Genomic DNA, 22,961 nt, shown 5'->3' with positions numbered 1-22,961 from the left:
AGAACATGCCATTCTGCCAAAGGTCACAAACATTTTATTTTTGTTGTAGTAATTAATGTATTGTTCTTTTCTATTGATTGTAGTGATGTATGGTGGAGACTTGATAAAACATGCATTGCATTTCTCAGGAGGCCCAAGACTTTCGCACAGTACTGTATAAGCATTGTCTTGATCATTTTAAATATAAAAATCTGTTCCCAAAGCACTCATTTGTGTTTATGCACTACTGAATATTGCTGTCACACATGTATCCCTGTATGTGGTTCTAACCCTTATTGTGAAATGTTCCATAATCCTGAATAAGAAAGCTTATCTAAGGCTAACACATTCTGTTAATCAGACCTGCAGCGAGATAGAGACTCATGTAGCAAAAGCAAAATCAGCAGCGATTATATACAGTATTCCTTCTCATTAAAACGGACTAATACATCATTATTTGTGAAAACATTAAAAGCGCTTGCATAAGACCAAGTCTATGTAATTCCTGTACAACATACTGTACATGTTTTTACCTTGAATGTGAGTCATTTTGAAACGTCAACAGACTAAGAAGAATTATTATTTATATATAAATAATGATTTACGTAACTTTGAAATTCTGATAGATCTCATGCAGTTGTTATTGTTGTGGATTTGCATCATGTTTTAGCATGAACCAGTATATTAAATAGTATTAGGAATATTCTAAATAAACTCAACTTGCAGTGTTTATGTTATAGTATATATGGGCAGCTGTGGCTCAGTTGGTAGAGCAGGTTGTCCACTAATCGTAGGGTTGACGGTTCGATTCCCGGCCCACATGACTCCACCTACCGAAGTGTCCTTGGGCAAGACACTGAACCCCAAGTTACTTATTATATCTAAAATGTTATTAAACTAATCTTTTATTTAACAAATACAACAGTAAATTGCATATTACATTCTTACCTTGTCTTGCTATAGCTACTGCTTCATTACATTTTTTAAAAAAAAAAAAAAGAAAGCTCTTTTAGATTCAAGTCAAAGAAATGAAAAACAGCAATATGACATTTAAATCCGTTCATATACGTTTAACCTATGCAATATAATATTTAAAATTCTGCAATTATTCCAGCATAGAAAGTCATTCATTAGTCCAAAATCATGGTGGTAGTAGCTCAAAATTAGATAAAGCCACCCTGCTAGTTTTAGGGTATTGCTCCAGACCAGTGCTGGAACACATTTGGATATTTTCCTGTTAGGCACTACTAATCTGGTAAATAAGCAACAAGTTGATCCAGTGTGTGTAAACAGGCTGGAGTTTGACCTACAACACCTCTGTTTGCCTTGTTGGAACGGTCAGAGTGAATTATTGCAGGTTCCGATTACTGGAATTTTTTTTTTTACATTTTATGTCTCCAGTTATGATTGACCTCGGATTTCATTTTCAAAGCCTTCACTCGGTGAGGTCAATGGCTGCGTGTCTACATCCGAAGCGAATGAAAAAGCAGTGCTCACTTCAGAAGCTTCTAGACTGTTGGTTTCATATGCTGTAATATAGGTGTCCAGGCTCTGGGGGCTTTCCATTTCCTCACTTTTTATTCCATGTTCTTCCATTCTTCCACCAAGTCTCTCCTCTGCAGAGATATACTCCTCCTCTTCCTCCTCCTCAGACTTGAGCTCCTTAAGGAACCGCATAGTCACACACTACAAAAAAAAAAAAAAATTTAATAAATAAATTCAGTCACTTCCAATATAACATGCCACCTAATTATTCATTCATTCACCTTCAGTAAGTGATTTTTCCTGGTCCTAGTCACATTAGACCCAGGGTGAATGGGCACACGGTGAGAGTACACCCTGGATGGGATGCCAGGCTACCACATGGCACCATGCACACACATTCACACACTCACTCACACCCAGTGGCAACTCAGTGTAGATGCATTTTTTTTTTCTAGAGTTGGGAGAACCGAAAGGAAACCGACATTTCCACAGCTCAGGATCAAACCACTTGCTTACAAGTGAGAAAAAAGAAATCTAATCTAAACTATAGTCAGCTGCTGAATGTCAGTCAAATGATCAGATGATTGAGTTTAACCCCCAGCCCTGCAAGTTTAGAGGCTCAGCTGCATGCTTGGATTGTATCTAGTTGTAAGTGGCTTTGAATAATCCCATAACGCAATGGGACTGGTGTGGACAATTCAGGAAAAAAATAATAAAATCATGGAGGACAAAAAGAGCCAACATGCTAAGTATTAAACCTTGGTTAAACAGGACTTGTTTAACAATACCTGAGTAAATTGTTAATTTGTTGAAGGATTAAAACAAGAAAACAGTTGTCACAGCACTTGTGATCTCCATCATGCCTTAGCCAGCTAAGCTAACGGCAACAAATTTACCTCAGCCTGTTAACACTGACCACATCAAATTACTAAATCAATTAACTTTCCTGATGTGCAAGTTGGCGGATGTAGTATGTCTGAGATTGTAGTCATAATACTGATTAGTACGTACTGTTTCAATGGCCGTGCAGTAGGTACTGCATCGAATGGAGTACACACAGTCACAGTATGCGATTTTGGATGCAGCCTTTGTACAAACTTCAGCAGCAATAACTGCAAACACTTCTGATAACTGGAGATCAGTCTTTCACAGCGCTGTGGTGGAATTTTGGCCCACTCTTCTTTGGAGAATTGCTTCATTTCAGCCACACTGGAGGGTTTTTGAGCATGAACTGCCTGTTTAAGGTCCTGCCACAGCAACTCCATTGTTTCAAGTCAGGACTTTGACTAGACCACTCCAAAACTTTAATTTAGCTTTATGTAAGCTATTCAGAGGATTACTCCTAGGCTTTGGATCATTGTCTTGCTGCATAATCCAGTTGCACCGGAGTATGAACTTACAGACTGAAGACCGGACATTCTCCTTTAGGATTTTCTGGTAGAGAGCAGAATTTGTGTTTCCCCTCAATTATTGCAGGTCACCCAGGCCCTGAAGCAGCAAAGCATCCCCACACCATCACACTTCCACCACCATGCTTGACCGTAGGTATGATCTTTTTGTGGAATTCTGTGTTTGGTTGGACTCCTGTCTTCCAAACAGCTCCACTTTCGACTCAATCCACAAAAAATTCTCCCAAAAGGTTTGAGGATCATCAAGGTGTGTTTTGGCACAATTCAGACGAGGCTTAATGTTCTTCTGGGTTAGCAGTGGTTTTCACCTCGCCACTCTTCTATGGATGCCATTTTTGCCCAGTGTCTTTCTGATAGTGGAGTCATGATTGTTGCATGAGTGATGCTTCATTGATGCAAGAGAGGACTGTAGTTCCTTTGATGTTGTCCTTTGCTCTTTTGTGACTTCCTGGATGAGTAGTTGCTGTGCTCTTGAGGGAATTTTGGAAGGTTGGCCACTTGTGGAAAGGTTCACTGTTGTGCAGTTTTTTTCCCCCATTTGGAGATAATGGATCTCACTGTGGTTCTTTGGAGTCCCAGAGCCTTTGAAATAGCTTTGTAACCCTGGAATTACTTTAAATTTTGGCACACTGTGTTACTAGATAAGACCTTTTAACCAACTTCATGCTGTTGAAAAAGTTCTATTTAAGTGTTGATTTGACTGAACAGGGTTTGCACTAATCAGGTCTGATTGCATTTAGTACACATGATCCCCATTATGAATGCCCCCATTAAGATTTGGGGAATTATACTAATTATTATCTACAGGGCCAAATACATTTTCACACAGGCCCAGTTGGTACTGAGTAACTTTTTTGCTTCAATAAATATCATTTAAAAGCTATTTTGGGTTTACACAGGTTGCCTTTGTTTTATCTTTTGTTTTAATATCTGAAACAATTTCGTATGAGATGTACACTAAAACATCTCGTAGGATGAGGCAAATACTTTTTCACAGCACTGTATAATAAACGCAAGTCAGTAGTTAGGAGGTTTCATAGTGGAGTTAGTAGGTTTACATGCACAAACATCTCTGAATAGCTGTAGACTACCTTGATGGTACTGAGGACTATCTGTAGGACAGATTCACCAGAATAAGACTCGTGCCGATCAAACTCTGCCCTCAGAGAGTGGAACAGCCCGTTCATCACCCATTTCACCTGTAACAAGACATCATACACGTGCACGTCTGTGTGAATTGAATAGGTTGCACACATTTATACGTAATGACAGACAAGCTTCATGACATTAGTACATCTCAGAAGCACTGCATATGGATGCCAGAGGAGGAGAAAATAACAGTGCAGGGCTTTGCTGGTTTATTTACACTGTACTGGCTCGCAGTTGGTCATACAGCTAGTGATGATATAGGATGTTGTACAGAAAAACCATGACCACACCTCACCTGTACAGCCAGCTGGGACTCAAGTTGCTGTCTTTCTCTCTCTAGTTCCTTCTGTAACTTTGCATTCTACAAAGCATAAAGAAAAAAAATGATAATAATTGAGGAAAAATATATAGATGTGTAAACACACATCTGGCCATGGGTGACTTCCTAACATGGTACCTGTTTTTGTAGCAGAGAAATCACTTCTTCTAGTTTTAATTTCTGCTCCTTCAGTGCTGCATCACACCTCTCCTGCCACTCCAGCTCAATCTGAACAGAAACCCGCACAGTGTAAAACAGGGCTGTTTGAATGATCTACAGTCAGTCACTTCTATGAACAGCATATCAAACAGCTGTGATCGGTATACATGTTAGCATTGCATTTAAATTACACGGATTCCTGCAGGCAACTCCTTGGTTACTAATACAGTATATTTGATTATAGCTGAAATGACTGAGCGACTATATAGCCTGGGGTGGACTCTTGACCCAATAGATATTAAACAATAAAAACTCCTCATTGGGCCAGACATGTCAACGGTGTGGCCATCTTGGACACGATAACCTTCCAGGTTGAATGGCATTGGGAGTATTACGATTTTATCCAAAAATGGAAGCAAACTGTGCAACATTTGGATGCAAATAACCACCGTCATATCATACCAAGAGAACAAGGAATCACTTTTACAGGCCAGAGCTGTAATATATATTTTTTTATTAATAAATAATATGTTCTATTGCGTTCACACTACTTTGTTTACATTGACTTGAACATTATCCAACATGTCATGTTCTAGATGTAGTATGTATGAAATCTGGCAGGATTACTTTATGGATTTGTGAGACTAAGTACTGTTGACTTAGACCATCATACACAGGCGCATCTCAAATGAATATTAGAATATAGAATATAGTGGGAGTAAAGTTTTTCCCCCCCGTAATTGTAATTCAAAAAGTGAAACTTTCATATATTCTAGATTCAATACATATAAATAAATTAACATACTTTTCAAAAGGTCGACATTTCTGTATTATAAATTCTGTTCTAATATTTTGAGATACTGGGTTTTTGATTTCCATGAGTTGAAAGCCATAATCATCATCAAGATTAAAACAAACAAGCTTGAAATATTTCACTTTATGTGTAATGAATCTTAGAATATATGAAAGTTCCACTTTTTGAATTAAATTACAGAAAAAAATGTTTTCCACAATATTCAAATTTTTTGAGATGCACCTGTAATTATGACTGCCAAAGTTAGTTTTGTCTATTTATAGATGTATAAAAGTGTATATATAAATGAAAATATACAGAAATTAAAAAAAAATGTAAAACACTTTTTTTTTTTTTTTTAATAATACCATGTCACAGTTATTGGCACCCCTAGAAATTCCTATGAACAAAATGTAATTGAAGCATGCCCTCAATTATATTTTACTTTTATTGTTTAGGAACTCTTAGGCGATCATCTATGATTTTCACTGGTGTATAAATATGAGGTGGCAGTGGCACAGAGTCAAACTAAACAAGCACTGTTTCTGTTCACTGTTCACTACAGTTTGTGCTGATTGAAGTACAGTGTCCCATGCTTCTCTCCCCAGGACATAATGTACACACACACACTCCCTGTACACTGCACCTGTGGTCTGCTGTGTGTTCCAGCCTGGAATCTGGCTTCCCTGAGCTGGTCAAAGAGCTGGTGCCGTTCTTGATCACTGCTGCTGCGCTGCTTCTCCTGCTCCAATAGAAAGCACTCCCGTTCCTGCTGCCACCTCCTCTTCCTGTCTGACAGCAGCTGGTACACATGGTTTATTTTATTTATTTATTTTACAGCAGTATCATTCTTCTGGAATGGCCATGACTTGTACAATTCACACACAATTTTTCATACCTTTATTTAGAGTATACTCTCTCTCTTGCTCTCCATCTACCCATCTCTCTCTCTCTCTCTCGCTCACACACACACACACACACACCTGGTTAAGGCTCTCGTTCTCTGCCCTCAGGTCTTGGATCTCCTCCTCCATGATTGTCCTTGTCCGTTCCATCTTTCTGCACTTGTATTTCTCTTCTCTCCACTGCTGCTGAGACTGTGCAACCTCCTCCTTCATCTCTGTACAGTATTATACTTATACTAATTCTAATACTACAGCAAAATGACCTAAACATTAAAACTGAAAAAATAATAATGATGCACTGATACGGGTTCAATTTGTTTAAGGAATTATGTATTGAAAACTTAATCATTAATAGGTGGTCATTTTAAATGTGGTAGTTTATAACATTGACCACTAGGTGACAGCTGAATAAAACAATAGGTTTGTAGGAAATTAGGCATATTGGACCTTGATTTTTTTCCCCACAAATGCAAAATATGCTCTCTTTCTCTAATTATATCTGTCTGTGTGTATGTATATATATATATATATATATATATATATATATATATATATATATATATATATATATATATATATATATATATATATATATATATATATATTTTTTTTTTTTTTTTTTTTTCTTCACCCCTCAAAACTCATATGGTCTCTGATTACACACTTTGAACTGATGTACTAGATAGCAAATAATTCTGGAGCACATAAAAAGGTTATGTATGAATGCAAATTTTATATTATATATGCGCTCTATTAAAGACCACCCCATGATATCACTTGATGTGTTTACATGTCACTTATCGAAATAAAATCTCAGATTCAATTACATTCATGAATGTTAATTAAAAAACAACCAGAAGGCAAATGTTGACCTCTACCTTCCACCTTAGACTCCAGAGAACTGATCCGAGCACAGCGGCTCTGGTTGTCCTGCACGACGGCACTGAGCTCGGCTTGCAGCTCTGTCAACCTCTGCTGGAGACCGTCTACTTCCTGCTGCAGCGTACACACACGAGAAGAGGATGCGTCCAACTCTTCAGCCAAACGCACCTGAGAGGAGAAACAAAACTGCTCAGTAGTTTATCCTCTTTTGAATTCAAATGACGCATCATTTAGCTCACAGTGGAGTTTCCTCCAAACCTGTCGCACTTTTTTTTTTTAAATTAAAAATAATTTACTGCACCCATAGAGTGCTGGGATGCAGCAAAAAATGTGTCATTTTGGGTTTCCGAAACAAAGGCTAGTTTCGAACAAAACTCGATCTAGTACACCTACAGTGTATGTGCAATCAAGAATTTTGACATATTTGCATATACTGATTAAATAACAAATTGCTCAAGAACTCATGCAAGTGTTCTACAAATATATATATGTGCTTTGTGTAAGTGTTCACTGGCCCAACCACTACCTTCAGGTTTTCATTACACACTCAGCAAATGAGAGGATTAGAGATTAATGTTTGACCACGAGTATTTCTTCAACCTGTGATTTTGAGTGTATTTCCTATCTATATTTTATTAGTCGGTTTTGCACACGGATCGTGATAAGTGAACACTAGACTGGCCAACAGCAAAGAACTCCACTGGAGCTGGAGTGCAACTACACACACCTTCTCCTGTTCAGCTTGTAGAAGCCTGGCATGATGACTGCTGCTCTGAAGAACGTCATTTGTCTGTTCCAGCAGCAAGCTGCGTTTCTCCATACACCTAAAACACACACAATCTTATCCACCACTGCGACACACACAGAAGTGAAAAGCCGACACCAAGGGTCATGCAAATCCACTTCATGTCTGGGTTTCATGGAACGTTCCATTTCATAATCAATAAAATGTTGTGTTGACCAATTTAAGATGCTGACTGGATAAAGATGGAAGAAGAATAATTAGTGCCTAAAACTGGATTTGAGATGACATGCCTCTCTTCAATGGGCTCTCCTAATTTACAGTCCTGCTCCTGTACTCTAGAGCCCTTCTCTAGAACCTCCTTCTTCAGAATTTCATTTTCCTGCAGTTCACACACACACACACACACACACACACACACACACACACACACACGGTCAACAACAATCCTAGTACCACAAACAATTTACCTTGCTGAATGTCTCACGAGGCTAAACACACCTGAATAATTCTCTGTATGTTGTGCAAGATCATGGATGTTTCCAGAGAGCCACTGGACAGAGCAAAAGAGGAAATACCTTGCATACGTAGTTCATCCACCTGGAAGAGAAAAATATTTGTTTATTAATCTTTTACATTGTTCTGCTCAATAGGAGACAGTAAAAGCTCTGTGATTCCATCCACATTACAAAGATGCATTCATAAACACACACGTTGCATAAATTTATGCTGAATCCAGCAACAAAGTATATATGTGCTATACCTTAGAAGCCAAGTAGTCAACTTTATCAGTCACTCTTGCAACAGCTAACCGGATTTCAGTATTATGCAGCCGCGCCTCAGTTATCATGAGGGAGCCAACGTCATCTGAAAGGAAATGTGGGCAAAATAATCACGTATCTACATAACTAGTGTGGCAGTGGCACTAAATACAAAGCACAGACATATACAGTCATGTCCGTAAGTATTTGAACACAGCTTTCATAATTTCACCTCTGTACACCACCACAGTGGTGAAATAAAGCAATCAAGATGTGGTTGAAGTGTAGACTTTAAGCTTTAATAAAGATACTGCATTAACCATTTAGGAATTACAGCCATCAAATGGAGTTCCTCCATTTTCACAGGCTCAAAAGTAATTGGACGATTAGCTGATGAGCAGTTTCATGGCCAGGTGTGGCCTGTTTCCTCGTTGCTTCATGACAGGTCCAGGAGATAAAAAGTCTGGAGTTGATTCAAAGTGTTGAATTTGCATTTGGTAGATGTTCATGGGAACTCTCAATATGCAGTCCAGAGAGGTGTCGATGCACGTGAAAGAGGATTAGGCTGGAAAAACAAAACAGACCCATCAGAGAGATAGCAGAACCTTCAGGAGTGGCCAAATGAACAATTTGGGACATTCTTAAAAACACAGGCAACAAGGCACCCCTTCACAACATCTGGCCAAGTCAAGAATACTCTGGAGGAGGTAGGCGCATCACTGGCCAAGTGTACAATCAAGAGATGCCTTCATGAATGTAAATACAGTGGGTATAACTCAAGATGCAAACCACTGGTAACACTCAAGAACAGAAAGGCAGTCCCTCCAGGACTGCCCAATCGCAGAAATTAACACAAAATTAAGCAAACTTGTGTATGGCTGCCAATGGAACTGGGCCACTGGTGTTTATTGATGATGTGACTGCTAATAGAGGTAGCAGAATGAATTCTGAAGTGTATAGTGCTATACTTTCTGCTCAGATTCAGTCAAATGCTGCATAACTGATAGGACAAGGCTTCATAGTAAAGATGTATAATCATCCAAAACATACCGCGAAAGCAACCCAAGAGCTTCTTAAGTCAACAAAATTAAATGTTCTTAAATGACCGAGTCAGTCATCTGACCTCAAACCAATTGAGCATGCTTTTCATTTACTGAAGACAAACCTAAAGGCAGAAAGACCCACAAACAAGTAGCAACTGAAGGTAGTTGCAGTAAAGGAGTGGCAAAGAATCTCAAGGGAAGAAACTCAGCGTTTGGTGAAGTGCATGGGTTCCAGACTTCAGGCAGTCACTGACTACAAAGGATTTGCATCCAAGTATTAAAGATAATCCTTATAGTCATGTTAGGTGGTCCAATTACTTTTGAGCCTGTGAAAATGGACTATGGAAAAATTCCTTTAAAAAAAAATGAATGCAATATTCTGATTAAATCCCTTGAATTAAAGCTGAAAGTCTTCACTTCAATCACATCTTAATTTCTTCATTTCAAATCCATTGTGGTGGTGCACAGAGGCAAAATTACACAAATCATAGCAGCAGATCCTGACTTAGAGACAACCTGTATACAAGGAACGATTTTACTCACTCAGGTATGATGTGTGCTGGGGTGGAAAGGTTAACGTCAAAGGTTGCAGCTGTGAAGCAGAATAAAGCTGTTTGTTTAAAAAAAAAAAAAAAAAAAAAAAAAGATTTCCTGCTGTTCTTTTCATCATACAAACAAACAAATACAACAAATTCTATAACCAATTTTGTAAATATTACATTTTCCTAGACCATTTTACCCATTCTATAGAGAGACATTTTTGCACACTAGCAGGTGCTATGACTTACACAGTAAATTAGAGTGTTATATTTTATACATTAACCTGAGGTTATTTATTTAAAATGGTCTTTCTATATTTTGGCTTAACCAAGTCACACTACAAATTAAATACATCTCGGAAAGGTTGCCAATGGGTTTACAATGTTCATAAGCTTTATCAGGATCTAAGAGCAGCCACTTAAATACAAAGATACAGGTATTTGGTAGAGTTTTTGTTTTGTTGTGGCAATAAAAGCGATTAAAGAGAAGTTGTTCAACAACTTTTGATTGAAATTGTGTTTCAATCTCAAACACAAATGTGTTTCAAAGTTTAAAAAACATTGTTTGAAAATCTTTGTAATCTTTAATAATGCCTGATAATACCCAAGAAAGCGTCCAAATATTAGAAAATCATGAACGAGGCAGAGGCCAAAATCTATTAGCATTTGTCCTACCTACCACACCACACAGCGGCTACTGACCAGCATTTAATTACTCAAATCCGAATGATATAAAAATAGCAAAGCCACATATCAGTAGGTCATCATTATACCTCTACTGTGGTGGTTACATCTCAGTTCACATCACACTTAATTAAAACATACTATAAATAATTTGTCATCATTCATTATAGTAAAGGTAACAATGGCATAAATACAGGCCTAGCCTAAACTGTTCGGTACAGAATATGAGGAGATTTAAAATGTGGGGGTTTTTTTGACTCGCTCTTCGGAGTCCCAAAATAAGCAAATAAAAAGTGCTACCCAATCAAAAATAAGTATTTATAACAGTATACAAAAAAGAAGATATTTTTTAATAGGGTCATGCATGTTAGGTGCCAGAAAATATAGTTGATATTTTAACACTTTACTGCTAATAATATTGATGATGTTGCATAAAGATGGAACATAAAGAATATGAATATAGGAGATCAACACCCCACCTGGAAAGCTCGATCTGAGCAGACATGCACCTCCTGAGCCGTGCGTGTATTCACTGCCTCTGGGTGTTGGACAGCTGCAGGTTTTGAGGAGACTGCAGATGAAGCACAACGCAACCCGTGTGACTAACAGAAAAGCTGGAAAGGTGAGTAGTTGTGAAACAGTAGTCTCTCTCACCGGCGGATGATGATCTCGAGGAAGCCGTTTCTACAGGCAGTAGAGACGCAGAAGCAGCTTGGGCTGGCGACCCACACACTGATGCAGACTCTCTGCTTTCCTGCTTTACAGAGACACTGAACTCACACTGACAACTCAAAACAACATGGGCTAGACATGTGGTATTTGAAGCATACGCTTGGAATAGAAGATGATGTTATAGTAATTTCAGATGTTGGAAGAAACATTATGAGCAAACATCATCCTCATCCACTACATTTCCATGCATCCCCTCACCACCATCACAGAGTCACTTGGGTGAGTTGGTACTTTCAGGAAAGGCAACGTGGGCTGGCCCATTTTAGCCATACGGGAGATTAGCTTGGCTTTATCTGCATCTGGAAGCTTCGGTTTACAATGAAAAAAGATGGAAGAACTTCAGAATCATGTTCTCTCTATATCCGTCTATCTATCTCTCCCATTCATATACACACACACACACACACACACACACACACACACACACATATAAAATTTGATACTCTTTATTAATGAACTTGTACACTTGCCCCAAATAATTGTGTACATTGAGGAACAAATCAGGGCTTTTTAACTTCCTCTTAATAAGTTGTTCATTTAATTAGTGTTTCTATACTTTCAGCCCTCATCAGTGGTTTAGGTAAAGTCTCTCAGTTGAAGCGACATGTTTATATACAAATACAGTTCAACATTTTATTAAAGTTGTGTGCTCCATACATCAAGTTGGGGTTCTGTCTCCTCTGCAAATCACATGACTTTCTTAGCTATTGTGAAGTAAAATAAGTCCGGTCAATCGAGTGATCTGATGCCTGGCCCTTGGACAGTATTCACCCATGATGCTCAGTGGACTAGAGATTTGTTCACTGAATCACATCCAAGTTGAAGGGGAAAGAAAATGTACTCAACTCTCAGTACAAAAACTCAATAAGGGTAAATAATTAAATGTAATAAATATAATGTCATAAATAATAAAATACATAATAAAATACATTCATATATTATTGTATGAATTTACATATATTCATGTGCAGACTGAAACAATATAATTTACAGGCAGGAATCAGATAAAAGAAGAAACCTAGAAAGCAGCTGGTTATATTCCCACATCTTTAACATTACACAGAAATTCTACTTTTAAAGTGACTTACCTTTGGAAACTCATGTGGAGTTCTGCACTGAACCCACGGTGCTTGATCTCTAAAGATTAAACAATTATTAAGTCGTTAAATTGCAGTTAGCTAGAGTAGTAACGCGTAAAATTAGCTAGAGATGTGTACTTAGCTAGAGACATAATGTGTATGTGATACGTCCATTTACAGGTTTAAATGTGTGTGGTGCTGCAAAATGCCGTAACACATTATGGTTAGCTAATATGGCAATAGCAGACATTGCTCATGCTGGCGTGCAAGTCTTGTACTTTATTCTAAAATGTTAGGTTACTTGCTAATGCTAGCTAGGTGGCTTGTTAATTAGAGGTGTTGCAGTGGCATGAAGAGACAAAATCTGTATAGTGTTAGACTGTGAAACGTCTTGAACGAACCCTTGGTCAGAGCAGCCCAAAGCAGACTGGACTGAACTCTCAATATTTACTCTGTCTAGACCAGAGACTAAAGACTTGTTGCTGTCTGTCGATCCTGCAGCATGGCAGTCTGCATCTTTGGAGAGATTAACCTAAAATACCAAAGGGGGAAAAAAAAAAAAAAAAAAAGAGAGAGAGAAAAAAAAAACACAACTTAGTTTAAACATCAACTAACAACCTTTGGGCAGATGTGAGAAATCCCAACACTGAAACATGGATTCTTCATTCAATGCAATATGGGGGGGGGGGGGGGTTCGGGAGAGAGAGAGAGTTTACCTGATGAACCTCCACAGCAATCACTCGTGTGCTGGAGGGTGGTACACGGTTTGGAAAGCCTTTTGACCCACAGCCCATGCTGGGGGGAACAATTATGAGACGCCGACCTCCTGTCTGCATCCCTAACATCCCCTTTTCCCATCCCTACCCAAGAACAGAAGAACTGAGCAGATCTGGCAGATCTTGTGTTCAGTTGATAAAGACAAACGTCTAAAGATGAGCTTTCACAAAATCATATGAAAGTCTCACCATCAGAGCCGTGTCAGAGCCCAGGCTAACTCGCTGGAGCTCGTCTTTGCATGAACTGGAATCAAATATCTGCAAAACAAAGTCACATGTCTCCTGCTGTAACAAACCTCACACAGCAGAGAATCAATTATGTGCTTAATTTTAAACTGCAATGTGCTGTGACTTGAGTACAGCATGACTTGAGTTTCTGCTGCTTGGCTCGGACACGCTCATTTAACTGCCGAGAGTTTGTCTAGAGAATGTGTTCAAAACGGAAAACTGATTAATGTTTTTTGTTTTGGTTATAATTATGTCACCCTGCCGGTTTTTTTTCCTAAACACTTCATCAGTGACTGAAGATCAAAGATCTTCAAAGTCATTTCCCGACATATTTTTGACTTTCAACATAAAACTCTCACATACCAAACTGTTTTATTCCTCTTAAACCACAGCAATGTCAGCGATGTCATTTAAAAAATGATAATTAAAAAAACAAACATTTCTTTCAATCAGTTTACAGCTACATTTAATGGTGAACAAGCTATTTCCCGTTATCCTTTAGATTATAACACCTCTAAACAGTCAGTTCCTCCGTAGACTGTTATCTCTCCATTTTGAAGTTAATAAGATAAAAACTGTCAATTTACACAAAAATCTGAGTGAACATTCTCCAACCTTAGACCTTAAAAAGGGACAGCTTTAGCTCTGACTTAAAAAGCACAGAATCTAGAGACTAGTAGTATAAATAAGTAGTATAAATAAAAAGTTAAATAGAAGTGCAGTTTCATCATAACAGTTAATTTAGAACTAGTTTTTTCCCCTCTGTTAAATCACACTTATTAAAAAATCCATTTACAAATAGATTTTGATTATGTCGAGTATCCACCACACAAGACTCTATGAATTAGATTACTAGAGATGATAACATATTAGAATGAGTGCATGAATTGGTACAGAAAATTAATGAAGACCTTCTGACCAATCTGAAGTAAATATTTAGCATCACTGTCATATTATTAAACAGCACACACATCATGAGAATACATACAGTATAATCCTGTTTTACTTATGAAATTTATGCACCATCCTAAAAAACTGATTTACTAGTATTTTCATTTTGAGAATGTGCAAATCAAGCACTGTAAAGACCTTGGAAGAATCCTGGCAAACAAAACCACGCATGTGTAAACATGCCCACACCTGTCCCACAGCATGATTCTGAAGCAGCCAGCAAGACAAGGCCACCTCCACTGTGTCCCCCATGCTGACGGTCTGTCCTTCTCCATGGACCAAGTCCTGAGTCAGCAGAGTGTCCCTGCAGGTCTGACTGTTCCACCTGGCCACACACACCTGAGACACAGAACAGTTTATGCACATACAGTGGTACTTGAAAGTTTGTGAACCCCTTAGAACGTTCTATATATCTGCATAGATAGGACCTAAAACGAGTAGATAAAGAGAACCAAATGAGACAAAAATATTATACTTTGTCATTTATTTATTGAGGGAAATGATCCAATATTACATATCTGTGAGCAGCAAAAGTGTGAACCTCTAGGATTAGCAGTTTAATCTGAAGATGAAGTTAAAGTCAGGTGTTTTCAATCAATGGGATGACAATCAGGTGTGAGTGAAAACCGGGTTTTATTTAAAGAACAGGGATCTATCAGAGCCTGGTCTTCACAACACATTTCTGTGAAAGTAGATCATGGCATGAACAAAGATTTCTGAGGACCTCAGAAAAGGTTACAAAAGCATCTCTAAAGAGTTTGGACTCCACCAATCAACAGTCAGACAGACTGTGTACAAATGAAGGAAATTCAAGACCATTATTCCCCTCACCAGGAGTGGTCAATCAACAAAGATCACTCCAAGAGCAAGACGTGTAATAGTCTGTGAAGACATGAAGGAACCCAGGGTAACTTCTAAGCAACTAAAGGCCTCTCTCACATTGGCTGATGATAATGTTCATGAGGACAATGCTGAACAACAATGGTATGATGCCAGGGTTGCAAGGAGCAAGTCACTGCAGTGGCTTGTTGTGGTCATGCAGCAAGACAACAACCCCAAGCACAGAAGTCACTCTACCAAATAATGGTTAAAGAAGGATAAAGTCAATATTTTGGAATGGCCAAGTAAATGTCCAGACCTTAACTCAACAGAAATGTTGTGGAAAGACCTGAAGCAAGCAGTTAATGTGATGAAACCCACCAACATCCCAGAGTTGAAGCTGTTCTGTACTGAGGAAAGGGCTAAAATTCCTCCAAGCCGATGTGCAGGACCTGTTTAGTTGTAGTTATTGCTGCACAAGGGGGTCACGCCAAATACTGACAGCAAGGTTCACATACTTTTGTCACTCACAGATATGTAATACTGTATCATTTTAATTGGGTTGTCTTTATCTACTTTTAGGACCTGTGTGAAAATCTGATGATGTTTTAGGTCACATTTATGCAGAAATATAAAAAATTCTAAATGGTTCACAAACTTTCATGCACCACTAAAATATATATATATATATATATATATATGTATATATATATATATATATAATTTTTTTTTTTTTTAAATCCTCACACTGTGTAATTGAGGCCATTTAGGAAGAATCAAGTTGAAATGGGAATACTTGGGGAGTACTTTGTTACTTTATCCAAGTATGGTTTAAGTACCCTTAAAACAAATCAGTTCAAACAAATCACTTGTTAAAGGTTTCTTTTAAAGACGGCTTAAAGGTGCTTAATTAAAATTCTTAATAAATCTAAACTAACATGTGACAAACACAAACAGAGGAGTGGAAACACGATGTATTCGTTTTAAAAATGTCATTTCATGGCTTTTTGTACATGTACATGCACGTGCAGTGTTTTAGACCAGAGGAAGAAGAAAACAAGAACAAGCAAGTTCGTCTTCTCCCATCAAAATATATTTAAATAAATAAATAAATAAATAAATAAATAACAGGCACCATGGCCCTGAAGATACAACATTTCCTTCTAATGTATACAAACTATATAGAGAAAGGACAAAAATCCACTTCACTTATAAACTTGATTTAAGATCTGAGTACTTTGTCACATGACTCCAATCATTGTGGGTTTTTTTTTTTTATCTCAACTTTGTACATTTGTGATTACCTCTTTACAGAAATTTATTCTAGCTTCCTCCGAGTCAAACCTCAGAGACCAGCTCTGCCGCTGATCATCATAGAAGGCAGTGTAGTTACCAGGCTGAACCTGTGGAAACAAATGAAGTTATTTTTCACAGCACTGATGCTACTGAAAAAAATACAGTCAGTGAATAAAAAGGCCAAGATCAGCTTGCCGTGAGGACAAATCCATGGTGGATTCGTGCTGTAGTGATTTGTTTCTGTTGACTGCCATAAAGCAGGACTTTATACTGTGAGGACAGAGCAAGAGACCAGACCATTAATTATGCACACGTGCAAACACACTTACCACATACATGCTGGTGTATTTGATTTTATCTTGCTTGATCAGTCTACTGACTAAAATTGACCATTATCCTCTCACCTCTTTGTTCACATGGTTTCCCAGGATGGCCACGCCCAACTTGCCACGCTTAGCGTATTGTCCGTTCACACTGAAAACTCACTTCGTTAGACAACCCTCAGCTATTATGTTACAGTTTAATTATACACAGATGTAAGAATAAGCCAGCTATTTCCTATAACAGTCATAATCAATCACTATTTTATAGTCACATTTACTTACAAGTGAAACGCATGGACAGCAACAGCCAATAAGACGGCTGGAGCTGGTGAAAGAGGGGCTTGTTTCTGAGGAGGTGGACCTGAAATGGTGGAAACTACATTTGACCACATCCATGCTCATCCACTAATGCTACAGACGTATTATTTGACAAAACATGCAGAAATGTGCCGTCATGTTTACCAAGAGCAGAGGGGACTTTTTTGGGCTGCTTGGGGGCGGTGAACTTGAAAGACTCATTTCCTTCAGGCTCAGCTTGACACAGACCAAACAGAGAGGCCAGCTTCGCCCTGTGAGCAAGCACACATGCACACACTATCTGTCACTTAAATATCTTGAGAGCAAAGGCAGAATACTTGTTCCATCCATGAAAGCAGTTTAGTAAAACAATACGGGTTGTTCAACACAATCCCCAAACACCACAACTGTAGCAGTAAAGTGATTACCACAAACCAGAATTTCAACACATTTCCTCAAACTGAAAACCGATGGAAAACTAATTTGCTTAAAATTAAATTATAGTGGAAAACCTGCCAGTTGTTGAATTTTATCAGGTTGAACAACCTTGGGCACCAAGAGAATCAGAATTAGTGTCTGGGGTCCTTCCTTTCTTTATTCGTAGCTGCCCAAGAGACAACAAAAGTGTTTATTTGGTATGCTAACTAGCTAGCCATATGTTCTTACATTACATTAGCTACCACTTTTTTTAGCCTAGTCAGATAGGTTTCTGGGAGACTAGACCATGTGACTGGGCAACACACTGGGGTTTTCTCTTGCCTGGTGGGCTAGCAAATAAATTCATGATTTGCCCACCCATTTTCTATGACATTTTTTAAAATTCTGAACTTTGTTATACTCAAACAATAAGACGAGATACACGAGAGAACGTCTTACCAACACTTTTTATGAAGTTTGATCTAACTCTGTGGATATATAGTAAAGAGTTAAGCAGTTACTTACCCTTTCTTGGATGGTTTGCAATACTGACATCTGATCATTCCCACACAACCACAAATTACTCCCTAGGAAAAAGTAGCCCTAGCTCTGAAAAGACGAATTACACAAACAAGCTTAAACGGAGCTTAATTATACCAATCGAATAGCTTCCACTTAATAATTCGTCAAATAATTCTCCAAAAAATGTGTTTTGCATAATTTTTTTTTTACGCCTCAATAACTTCCCTCACCTTCAATTATAACTCATTTTGGAGTACATTGGGTTTCTGTATTTTTCTCGGCGCAGGGGAACGTGGCAAAATGTGTGTGTTGATCGCACATACTCTATAGATGCAATACGCAGAGATTGGCTTGAAAAACACGATGCAAATGCTTTTCAAATGCAAGAAGTCAAGCAGATCATTATAATACATCAATAGAAGCCATACTCGAATGGTGAGATCACAATTAGTAACCACATAATCACAAGGTTTGTTTTCAGCTTAACGCTGGACAACACGCTGCTTCACTTAAAGTAAAAATTTTTCAATAAAAATCTTTTTTTTTTTTAAATATAGATAATGCTGATTTCCTTGACTGAACTGCGCTGATGATTTAAAGTACAGAGACAGCAACAGCAATGTTATTAAAAGTGAGTCTAGTTAATAATGCTGTGATAAAGATATACACCTCCCTGGATATTAAGATGTTAAAACTGACCTTTTGATATCATGAAATATAACTGTATAAATTTCATTCCATACCGGATTTCGGTGTTGCGGCCTAAAATGCCCGATTTTGCTGCAGCTTTTTTTCAAAATTTGCAATGCAACTTTTTTTATGCCTTTTTTTTCTCTCTTTCTTTTAAACGGAAAATTACTTGAATTGGCAAAATTGCAACTGCACAAAATTGTTTTGCACATCCTTTCGCAGTCATGTTTGTTGGTAAATGAGACCTTTTAGCTGTACTTCTGTTTGATGCACGTGAATCAAAGAGGGCTCTGGCTGAATTTGCATTGTGATGGCGTCACACGTCTTGGCCCAAATCTGCGGTAATTAAAAAAAAAATTGCAAGCTCTTCCAAATATTGCAGAGTTTCCTTGATTTTTTTTGTTCACTTCTGCAGCCGCAGAAATCCTGAAAGGAGAGAAACGTACTGCCCCTACTTTACATTAGTTTGACAAGAACAGAAACTCCTAACCTAACTCAGGTCTAATGAGCTTCAACTAGATCGATTTTTACATGCAAAATGAGGGGGAAAAATGGAAAAAAGAAAAATGTATTTGCATCAAAATAACACCAAGTAACTTCTCTGAATGATTAACTATAAGAGTAACAAGAGCGCTCAACAAACCAAACAAGATTAACAGCAACGAGAACACAGCACCACTTGGCCTCCAAAACTCAATCATGCTGCCAGGCTTGAGCCCTGTTCCTGTAGTCCTAAAAAAGCTTTCAACCAATATTCCTTCTGATTGATAAATCAATCCAGAGGATTTCCATCTCCAAGGGCTCAGAATTTAGTGTACTGACCCCTGCACCTCCCTCCACAGATAGTCAGTGTCCCACATGGCCGACATGAGCGCCAGGTTTCAGTCACTGCCCTGCAGGGAAGTAGGCTCCAGAAGATGAAACTTTTCTCTTCCTTCAGTCTATCCTGTGTTATTCCTCAGTGTGGACCGCAGCTAGTGAATCCACCCAATCAGCCCGCCCTGCAACAACTAGCATGTGAAAGGAATTACAGCAAGTAGTCTTGCGCCTTGAGGTAATTTATGCTCTACCCATCACATGGAATCTGTGTTTAGGATGTTACAGGCTTTCTTGCTTCCTCATTCCTTTTCTGAAAGACAACAATATAACCCCTCAGATCACCCAATCTAACATAATCTGAACTTTGCAATATTTTCCTCATAAATGGGAAAGTTAATGTGGCATATTTTTTTTACAAGACAAGACACACAATCATGAGTGCAGATTAACTCATGCAAATTATATAAAACGACAGACTACAGGAAACTCGGCTTGGATAGATAGCAAGATCTATGAAACAAGCACAATGGCATCGATGATGGCGTTAAACATGAAAGTTGAAGCTTTGGAAACTGATCTGATTGAGAGCAGATTGCAGATGAGGAGGTGAGAGAGAGAGAGAGAGAGAGAGAGAGAGAGAGAGAGAGAGAGAGCAAGCTGAAGGGAAGAAATGACTAAAGCGCTGCTGCATCAGATGGCATTGCATGTAATATATAGGAGTTAAAACAGAGCAACATGCTTGATGAAAGAAGTACAAACCAAAACAAGTCAATAAAACTTGGATGCCATTTAAGATCAGGGGGAATCCAGAGAAGGGGGAGGGGGGGACACTTCAAATTCACAAAGTCATTCTGTGTGAGCAACAAACAGTTCAAGTTTCAGCTCGAGCTCATGTTGAAACCCTGTTTTTTTGTGATTTTTTTTGTGAATTCAAGAGCTGTAACAGCCTAAAGTTGCCTAAATGTGGCCTACTCCTGCTCCTCTTACCCGCTTTTAGGAGCCAGAAACTCTCCGTCGTGGTAATCAGGAAAAATCTCTTTAATTTCTTTCATCATCATTAGCAGAGAGAAAGCAACAAACACACTGCAAAGCACGCGCTCGCCCCCAAAATCCACCGCTCACGAGGACACGCTGCTGCTTTCGTGGATGCAGGTGGGCGATGACGTCACGCGATCAGGCGCAAACTAGACAAGCTCACGCGCAAATCAATCAGTTAGTTCAGGGGTGTCAGACGTACGGCCCGCGGGCCAAAACCGGCCCGCTAGGGGGTTCAATCCGGCCCGCAGGATGAATTTTGAAAGTGAAAAAATACATAAAAGACACGAACTAGAAATGTTTTAGTAAAATGCTTTTCCTAAATTTTCCGCTAGGGGCGCACTGTTTTAGTCAGAGTAGAAGACGCGGCACAACTGTTGGATTCAGACCGAACAGCAGATGGCAGCAATGCGCCTTCTGCTGTTTGTTATTACGACTAACTCCTTTAAAATGCTGCTTCAGACACTGATTGCACTTAAAGAATACAGTTCTGTGAAAATGAATCCTTGCTGTAGTGATAGTTAAAAAATGTGCAATTTAATGTTAGTCAACAGCTTCACTACAAAAGATTTTGGTTTGCTGGAATCGTATTGTTCATGCAATGCCATAAATTTTAAAGTGCAATACTATTTTTTTTCAGTTCCAAATACCTGTGGCTTAAAGGTTTTTTTGCATTTACACTGTGACCAGTTGTAATGCACACATGTAAATGATAATCAGAAGCAAATTGCTCGTTTGTCCTAAGAAATCTGAGGTTGTTCATGATATGTTTTGTAAAAGGATATTTCATTAAATATGAAGATTTTCCTAATGTACTTGTACTTCTTTGCACGAAAACAAAGGGGAAAAACATGGACTTAGTGTTATTTATAGGTAATTATGCTGTGATTTTACTGGCCCGGCCCACTTGACATCTAATTAGGCTGTATGTGGCCCCTGAACTAAAATGACTTTGACACCTCTGAGTTAGTTAGTAAGATGAAATGAAAATTAGCCTTCGGGCTAACATGAGTACGTTTACATTCATGAATGCTGACTAATGTAGACTGTCGCTTTTTGAAATAAATAAATAATTAAACAAGTAGGAAGTGCTTCTGTTTACGTATGAAGGTTTTTTTCTTGGCTGTTAACACACTTCCAGTCAGGCTGAAACAATCTGCTGTTGTTTTTAATGCCACCCAGTTTGCCGTTGTGTTGTATAAGGGATTTGCTTGTTTGGGGATTTTTCTGATCATCCCATCACTTGATCCAGTTGACACACCCACAGACAAAATAGGTTCTCAGTACAAACAAACAAACAACAACAATAACAATAATCTTCCTGCTTTATTCCAAAACAACTATGTCTCTACTGCACATAAATAAATGTGGAGAAACATTTGATGGAAGGATGTTTGGAATCTTCTTAATAGGTATTGTCGTGGCGAACAATCTTTTCAGCCTAACAAAAAACTTCAGAGACAGAGGGTTAGTAGATGTCAAAAAGTAAATAAACTTTATTTAAACAATAAAGTGAGACAGTCTGCAGTCTAAATTATACATACACAAACATGTCTTTATATATTTTCTGAAGCAGTAAAATTATCCCTAGGCAGGGCTTTCACCTTTTCCAATCTCCATTGCCTTAATTAATTATTCATGTCCATATAATGCCTTACATATGTGACGCATGCTATGTCAGTTGTATTTTCTTTAAATGTTTTACCAGAACAGGGTTTTTACTTTGTCCCATAATTCACCCTATAACCCCTGCCTGGTAGCCTGCCTCCTGGAAGTGTTATCTTTTCTTTTGACACTGATTTGCAAGCTTAAAGGGCTTTGGTTGGAAACCCAGTTCTGGTGAGTGTCTAATTGCTATTGAAGGTGCTTTAAACAAACACAAAGTTTTTAATTTACACACGTAGAACGTCACTTGTTAGAAAGTGTTTTATAGTTTAAGATTATGCTAGCTGTGCAGAGAGGTACAGACTGACACAGAAAAACAATTAGGCCTACTGTTCAGTAAGACACAGAATTCATTTAACTCTAAACATACTTAGAATATAACTTGATTAACAAGTGCACTATGGATTTAGATAATGCTGTTGGTTAAACATATTAGATTATACTTTATGAACATATCCAAGCA

General features: G+C 38.3%; 1 protein-coding gene across 1 annotated transcript; it reads right to left on the bottom strand.

The window, feature by feature from the left end:
• Positions 1-1,277: 1,277 nt before the first annotated feature.
• fkbp15a (FKBP prolyl isomerase family member 15a) lies at positions 1,278-20,914 on the bottom strand. Its single transcript, XM_053617599.1, has 24 exons — positions 20,786-20,914; positions 17,516-17,622; positions 17,336-17,414; positions 17,135-17,204; positions 16,926-17,000; positions 16,739-16,837; positions 14,805-14,954; positions 13,626-13,694; positions 13,377-13,520; positions 12,972-13,192; positions 11,504-11,691; positions 11,329-11,420; positions 10,170-10,218; positions 8,586-8,689; positions 8,324-8,422; positions 8,048-8,204; positions 7,808-7,920; positions 7,077-7,248; positions 6,277-6,413; positions 5,940-6,095; positions 4,480-4,569; positions 4,318-4,383; positions 3,965-4,072; positions 1,278-1,665 (listed from the first exon to the last, which is right to left on the bottom strand). Exons 1-24 carry the CDS (start codon positions 20,854-20,856, stop codon positions 1,381-1,383), a joined length of 2,901 nt encoding a protein of 966 aa, XP_053473574.1. The 5' UTR covers positions 20,857-20,914; the 3' UTR covers positions 1,278-1,380.
• Positions 20,915-22,961: the final 2,047 nt, after the last annotated feature.

This window comes from Ictalurus furcatus, chromosome 28 (assembly GCF_023375685.1).
Source record: "Ictalurus furcatus strain D&B chromosome 28, Billie_1.0, whole genome shotgun sequence".
NCBI classification, from domain to species: Eukaryota; Metazoa; Chordata; class Actinopteri; order Siluriformes; family Ictaluridae; genus Ictalurus; species Ictalurus furcatus.
Note: the sequence above shows the minus strand (reverse complement) of the source record. Positions and strands in the feature narration are given on the sequence as shown.